Below are 7,552 nucleotides of genomic sequence, written 5' to 3'. Positions count from 1 at the left end.
ATTGCCTATTGTGCGTTCAGCAGGAGCAACATTATCATTCACTTGGAGTTGAATGTCAGTCAATATTCACTCTCCTTTTAACACTGTTTTTGTCTCCACCAACTTCTGGGAAAATAATCTTAATTTTTAGGGAATCTTTAGCTACTATGTTCACCATACACCAGCTAGCTAGCCACTAGCTGCTAACTGGTACTAGGTAGCGTAAAGTGGGATTTCGGAGCCTTTTCACCGAAAACAGCTGCATGCTGCTGCTGAAATGTCACTGAGAGAGTGAAACAAAACATTTAAAAAAGCAGAAAAAAATGTTGAAAAAGACTGAAACACTGTGGAGCTGTGTTGGTTTGTCAGTATGAGCAACATCTTTAACATGCAAGTAGTCATGTGATTGACTGGTAATATGAAAAATGTTGCTGCTTTAATGTTGCTAAAATCATCTTATTCACACTGTCAAACAGTATCACATATTATTCTGTATCTGCTTGTTCCATTTCTTTGTTAAGTTATGATGTTTACTCTGTGTGAAATATTAAAACCCAAGGGTTAGGGTCAGGGTTAGGGTTAGGGTTAGCACCATTGCATCAAATGGTAATCTTCCTGATGTCTTGTGCATCATTTCAAAACACTTTTCCCAAGAACTCAGCTTGACATATCTGGTATGTTAGAAAACTTTGGAAACTCCTCTAGCACTCAAAATAAAGTTCTTTGGATGTGAACAAGAATTGGCTGTAAAGCTTGAGTTTGGCTCACAAGAGCAAAATTCAAGTTGCCCTCTAAAGACCAAATTGAATATGTAGAATGATTGTAAATAATTATTGGACAATTTTATTAGGCATCCATAGAGCTACCGAGGAAAGTTAGATGAGAAATTGGGTTCATTGCTCTTTCGGTGATTGCTGCTGGCAGTGAAGGAGCTATTCGTCTTAGTGATGTTAGAATTTCATCAGTCTCAGTTTGGACGCAGGCCAGCACCTTCACACACAGCTGAGTGACTGCGGGGGTAAATAGTCAAACAATAAGTCGCGTCTGCCCTGTGACACCAGTTAACCCTCAGAACTCCATGTTAATGAGAGCAGCGTAATAAATTCTGTCAAGCGGACCGAGACAAGGTGTTCGTATTAAAGAGAAAAAATGAACAGAGGCTTTGGTAATTAGATGTAGAATCAAGGCCTATAATGATTTTTCCCCGCAACTAAATCAACAAATCATTCCTATTTGGTCCACTGAAGCAGAAGCATTATTGTAGATAATTACAGCACGGTGACATTTAAACTCTTTCTTTCACATTGTTGACCATAGTAGCAAAGAAATCAAAACCAAATGGCTCATGTTGTAATTACCTTTTTGGAGACAAAAGGAATAGATGAATTAAACAGATTAAATCTGTTTTCAGTTAGCGTTCCTGACCACTGCATATGTAGTTCTTTTCCCCCATATAAATATTTCTTATCATCAGTGGCTTGCATACAGTACCTGCATGTGTGCAAAGGCCGTGTATGCGCTTGTGGGATCTCTGGGGAAATGCCCACAAAGGCTCTCATTTTAGGCAGTAAGCTAATTAAAGCGGTGGAGCAGATGGTGCAGACTTGGTCTGGACATAATGAGACGGTGAGTGGCGAGACGAACCGGACATGGCAGGACAGCTGTGAGGGGTTTGTGAGGTGACCAAAATTCAGGAATCTCCCTGGAGTGAGGCTTTACTCCAATCAAGATAGAGGATTTACAACTGCATGAAAACTTTTGAGCAGCTTTATAAGAAGCAACTGCATCAGGCATTGTTTACTTCCTCCAAATGTGTGTTTAGAGAACAACTTTAACTGGAAGTGAATAAAGCCATGCCAACAGGGTGTTTTTCATCTTTTTTCTTCCCATCCTTAATCATTCGATCTTGGCAGGTGTTTTTTGGTAAACACCAAATCTTCAACACCTGTTGCCAGAAGCATTTCTTGTCTGCCATCTCTCACCAACTCTGCTCCAACTGACACACTATCAGGCAAAAAAAAAAACAACAAACCAAAACAAACCAAAAAAAAAAAAAAACAACAAAAAAAATGCTTCAGCTGTGAAATAAATAACTGCAGCAATACCAAAGTGGGTGCTTCTCCTGGATGGAAGTTACATGGCACACAACAAGAAGAAACTCACAGCAGCAGAAATTCCTAGAGGTGCAGAAATATTTTGGAAAAAAGATGTTCCACACTCCTATTGTGCCTCGTTTGAGGAAAAGGTCTAGAGCAGTGGAAGCCGGCGTTTCCAGGCGTGAAGAGGTGAAATTTGAGGATGTCAGACTGTACCTGGTGGAGAGGAAAATGGGCCGCAGCAGGAGAAGCTTTCTGACCCAGCTGGCCAGGTCAAAGGGCTTTATTGTGGACGACGTCCTCAGGTTGGAAAAAAAGCTTGCCATTTTGTTGTTCACTGACTGAGCAGGGCTTGGTGCTTAAAAGCTTTTCTGAATGTGAAGTTCAGGGGAGAACACTAATGTAGAGCATAGAGGGATGCAGGAGTATTTTCTATGTTAGGGTTTTTTAGGTACCAGCAAGAATGGTTTGACCTTCTGGTCAGCCTTCAAGGCCTCCATTATAACCCCAGTGAAATGGAAGGTTATAATACTAATTAAATGCCTGGTTGGGCATGGTTGTACTGACTAACAGCCAGGCCAGTAAATGCAAAATGAGGCTCATTTACATGCTCAAATAAACATTCATTTATAGTCTGTAGAAGCAGTTACAATGATGTAGATAATGTAATGATAAGCTGTGCACATAATTTTGGATATAGCAATCAAAGATGAACCCAAACCCAATATTGCTTACATAAAAAGACAGTTCAGGCTCAGTTACTTTGTGCTATTTTCTTAAAAACTATCTTTTTAAAGAAGGTATGGTCCAATTAGCTAATTAGAGAGCCACTACAGTCTCATGAATACCTTATCAACCAGGTTCAGGGCATCCATCCTGGCTCTGCAACACCTTAGTGGATTTTCCCACTTGAGCCATAACTCATAGCTCCTACATACAGTAAATACATTTAAGAAGGAGAAGAAATTGGCTAACCCTGCTACAACTTGTTTGCAATAGCAGTTAGAAAGCTAAAAACATGGGAAGAAAGGTAACAGAGCACACACAAACTTTTTTAATGAGTTCGGCGAAAGTCTTTTTTGTTAAGTTGCGCTTAAGGAGAGACGTTTAGGGAGCCTGTGAGCTTGTTCCTTGCGATGATGAATCATCTACAGTATTGTGCGCTAATTATGGAAGCAGCATGCGTTCATCCTTTTTTTTCTGTCTCTAATTGAAAGTATCTTTAAATCACAAACTGTGAACACAGCAGAAGTCCGCTGCTTGACACCCGCAACGCTTCAGAGTCAGGTTCCTTTGAGGCTGTAGTGATACTGTTGATGCAACCTCCCATTTTTTAAGAGTAAACTTTGTTTTCGGTGCTGGGCAGCTAAAACTCAGGCTTTGAGCTCCTCTTGAGCAGGTGTGTGTGTGTGTGTGTGTGTGTGTTTGTGTGTATGTGTGTGCATGTGTGTTCCTCTGCTTGTATCCTTGCCAGAACTATTTTCACTTTTAGACATTGAGAGTGGGGCCAGTTTTTCAAATTAAAGTTACTGTAGTGTTATAAAATGTTGGAAGTTAAGCATGTGATTTAGGGCCCATATATGTAGTCAATAAAGGGTCCCCATCAGTATGGTATAACTAACGTGTGTGTGTGTGTGTGTGTGTGTGTGTGTGTGTGTGTGCGTGTGTGTGTGTGTGAGTGTTTAAATGTGTGTCTAAGTGTGCCTGCCAGCCGCGCGCCAGCTTGGCCATGGCAGCATTCCCAGAAACACAGCTTGAGCGCTCCTACGGTTACACTTGGCTTGATACAATTGTTTGAAACCAACGACAGGAAGTAGAGCGTGCCTGCCTCAAACTGACATTAATTCTGCAAGCCGACAAAACTGATATCAGCTGCAGTCTGATAGCAACACCTCCCATATCTAGTCTTACACAAGTTATAGGCACATTGCCTTGAGCATATGGTCCGATACACTGTGAGCGTTCCTCCGTGCATAAAGGTATGTGCTGGTACACACACCACACACACCAGTCTCCCCCTGTCCTAATTTCAAGTCTGATGCACATGAACATGGATCCAAATATCGACATGTTTGTCCTGGCTGATTGATGAGCTGTATTAAATACTCTTTCACGAATGGCAGGAAACACATACACACACACAGACACACAATGGCCTTTTACTAAGGAGCCCCAAATATTCAATACTATGACTATGAAACAATAATCGCATAAATAAAATATGTAAAATTTATAAATACAAATATATACATTATTTACAAATTATTTCACAAAATAATTTGTGAAATAATTTAAGGGCCTTTTTACACCTGAATGTCCAAACTGAGGTTCATGTTTTTGTTACATGTATACATTTAATCCGGTTTGTTTTGGTTTCACATCGCTATTATGCAAGTGCACTAAGGAACTCTACATCCTGTTGTCATCACCTATGTGGGCTGCGTCTCACTATACTTGACATTGATTGGTTGGGCGTGCGCCGTGTTGTCGATTTGGCGAATAGCCTTTGCTGTTTGAATTAATGGTAAAAAAAAAAAATGAATGAACAGATTCATTTCGTTGCCACTATAATAATATTATTATGGCATTACTTTATCTTCAGTTGGCATTGCTCTCTCATCCTCTCATATCCTCTCTCTCTCATCCTCTCCAAAAACACCTGGAAAGTGTTGGCATTTTAGTTTTTTCCAGTTCACCATATTTTGTCGTTGGACCATATCTCAATCAAAAACTTGTGCTGTGTTCCAAATCGCATACTTTTTCTTTTTACTTGTAGTACGTAGGCTACTGCAGCTGCCCTTGCAAAGTATGTACTGTTGCATGCGGTATGCAAACAATTGGGACATACTATTTCGTCATAAACTGTTGTACCAGCTTCCGTCACTGCACTGTCAATGCACTGTCATCTATCTGTGGTTTCATCATGGTTCAGTCGAAGTGACTGAACCATGCCTGGCTTGCATCAAGCCGGGCTTGAAAGTCAGTTTGACATAGTGGCCAAACTGTGTTGTGAAAGATCAGCGGATACATTTTTTTGAGTGTCACAAACCCTGCAAAATGATTTGTTTCACCATCAGAATTTGATCCATTCGGTCCAATAACATCTTGAATTATTTTAACCCCATTCAAGTTAGCAGAGGGCTAAAATGGAAGTTAGCCGGCTCAGCTGGTGGAAGTATCTGGTGTTCCTGGCTTTATGGGCCACATGATCCCGGAAGATCCGGGTAATTTTATACCCGGAAGTCAAACTTTTTTGGCTTTGTGCGCCACTGAGCAACTTCCATAGGAATGAAAGGAGCCCTGCCTCCAACGCTGTATCCACTTCTCTTCATACATCCATGGCTTACATACTGCAAAATGCAACCAGATGCAGTAGGACTTCCTGGTATTTTTGGCATATGGCATTTGACATACTATGTATGTATGTCTCCTCCTCTCACCATATGCTACCGCAGCTCATTTTTCCTTTTTGTGGTTCTGCTGGAACTTCTAGTAATCGGTCTGAAAGTCTTGTTTTTTTTCTTGAGTTTTGTAAAACTCTTTTTGTAAACCTTAACATTTGAACAGAAACTTTATGTTTCATTATTTAAGCATACAGGCTGCATTAGAATAAGAGTTACAAATTAAATGTTGGCCTGTAGCCTTCAAGTAGAAAGCAAAGCAGCCCAAAAAATTCAAGTCATTTCAAATTAGAGGAACTGTATGAAATGGCATGCTGTAACAACAAATACAACTGTGTGATTATGTGCTCTCATTTTGGTTTGTATTCTTGTAAGTATGACTGACACTTCAAGTGTTTCAGCATTTAAACAAACACACTCCGGCTGTATTATAATAATAACATTGAGTTATAGATGGAGCTGTTGATACTACTGATAACTAAAAACGCTGGCATTGATTTGGTGTCTATGTATCTATGGTATCTTTGTATTGATTCTTGTGACATCCCTGATTTTAACCACTTCGTAATGTGGTTATTGAGTTGTTTAGAAGAATGGCTCCCAAACTGGGATCAGAAGATCACCAGGGGTCCTTGACAGGCTGCATGGGGTTCCCAGTAAAAGGACAAATAGATTAATTTCTCTTTTATTACACTAACTTCTAGGGAATGTATGTTCTGAGAGGGGATTCTTTAAGACAAAGTACTCTCAAACATGGGTCTGTGTTCTTGTGTACATCCATTTTGGAGTGCTGGATTTTTCTAGCTTCCGTCCACTGCTAACCTTTTGCTCCTCTGGGAAGCAGGGCAAAAAGTTATGTTATGTTATGTTATGTTATGTTATGTTTTCCACTTGGAAGACTCTGAAACACTGAAAAATTGGACCCATGCTTTGAAAGTTTTTGTTGTTTAATAAATTAAATTCTGAATTAATTTTACAAATTTCTGCTTTGATTTTTTCATAAATTTAATAAATAAATAAATAAATAAATAAATAAATATTTGCATGCATATTTATAATATTTTTTCATTGTACAACACAGGCAATTTCAGTAGAGGCATATGACAACAGAATAGAAAGAACTGAGTTGTACTTTTGTAAGTTCCTTCAGTCCAAAATGGCGGACGCGTAGCTCTGCTGCATGGATGTATGTATAATAAGAGCTGGATAGGGCGCCGCTGCTCAGCCTCGCAGCCAATTTTTCAGAGTGGCCACTCGCGGTATTGCAGCGAAATATCCCACTGCGGCCCAAAAAGGATTTTCCCCATAGTTCACCATTGTAAAAGAGACGTCTGTAAAACTGTTGACAGGACACCTCGAACTGCAAACAACGTCAATTATGACTCTTTCTATTATGAACTTTTGATTCATGGAGGTTTTATATTTGTAAAACTTTCCTTAAGCCGAGAAAAGCGATTTAAAAATCCGTGACGTCATCACCATGTAAAGTCTATGGGTCAAGCGGGAACTCGTGGGCGGGGCCAGCGGAGGAAACACTACTGCGCACATTCAGTGGGCCGCACAACGCGGAAGCAAACCCGGAAGCTAGAAACCTTTTTTGGCGTATGCGCCAGGCGAGCAATTCCTATAGGACTGAATGGGCGCCATTTTTAGTCCGGTATCCAGCTCTTATAATACATCCATGCTCTGCTGCTGCGTGCTGTAATTGTAATGGGACGACCACGCCTTGTAAGTTGTTTATTATTACTCAGCATCCAGGTGAAGAACCAGGCTCCTGTTGGCTCGAGTAACTACAGGGAAAGACTGTCTGCTTTTTTCCCTCTTCTCTGCCGTTATTTAGAATTACTATGGAGTTGTTGTTGCTCTAGCTAACACGTGCTAACTAGCTAAATTTTCAGTTGTTGAGTTTAGGAGAGGCAGGCGGACATGTGACTGAGCTTAAAGTGAAATTCATTGTGGAATTAGTGTATAATTTAAGTGTAAGCACAAAGAAAAATATCTAAACTTCCGAAAAGGGCATTTTTAATTAAAAATGTATATAATGAGATAAAAAGGGACTCCATTAAAACTTTGTTA

At 40.0% G+C, this 7,552-nt stretch overlaps 1 protein-coding gene across 1 annotated transcript in view; it reads left to right on the top strand.

Annotated features, from left to right (window-relative positions):
* The first annotated feature begins 1,848 nt into the window (after positions 1-1,848).
* The window catches only part of dntt (deoxynucleotidyltransferase, terminal), an 82,370-nt gene continuing 76,666 nt past the window's right edge, over positions 1,849-7,552 (top strand). The window contains exon 1 of the mRNA XM_067609473.1: positions 1,849-2,380. Coding sequence (XP_067465574.1) covers positions 2,106-2,380 — 275 coding nt within the window. The 5' untranslated portion in view covers positions 1,849-2,105. The remainder of the gene's footprint in view (positions 2,381-7,552) is intronic.

This window comes from Thunnus thynnus, chromosome 14, assembly GCF_963924715.1.
Source record: "Thunnus thynnus chromosome 14, fThuThy2.1, whole genome shotgun sequence".
NCBI classification, from domain to species: Eukaryota; Metazoa; Chordata; class Actinopteri; order Scombriformes; family Scombridae; genus Thunnus; species Thunnus thynnus.
Note: the sequence above shows the minus strand (reverse complement) of the source record. Positions and strands in the feature narration are given on the sequence as shown.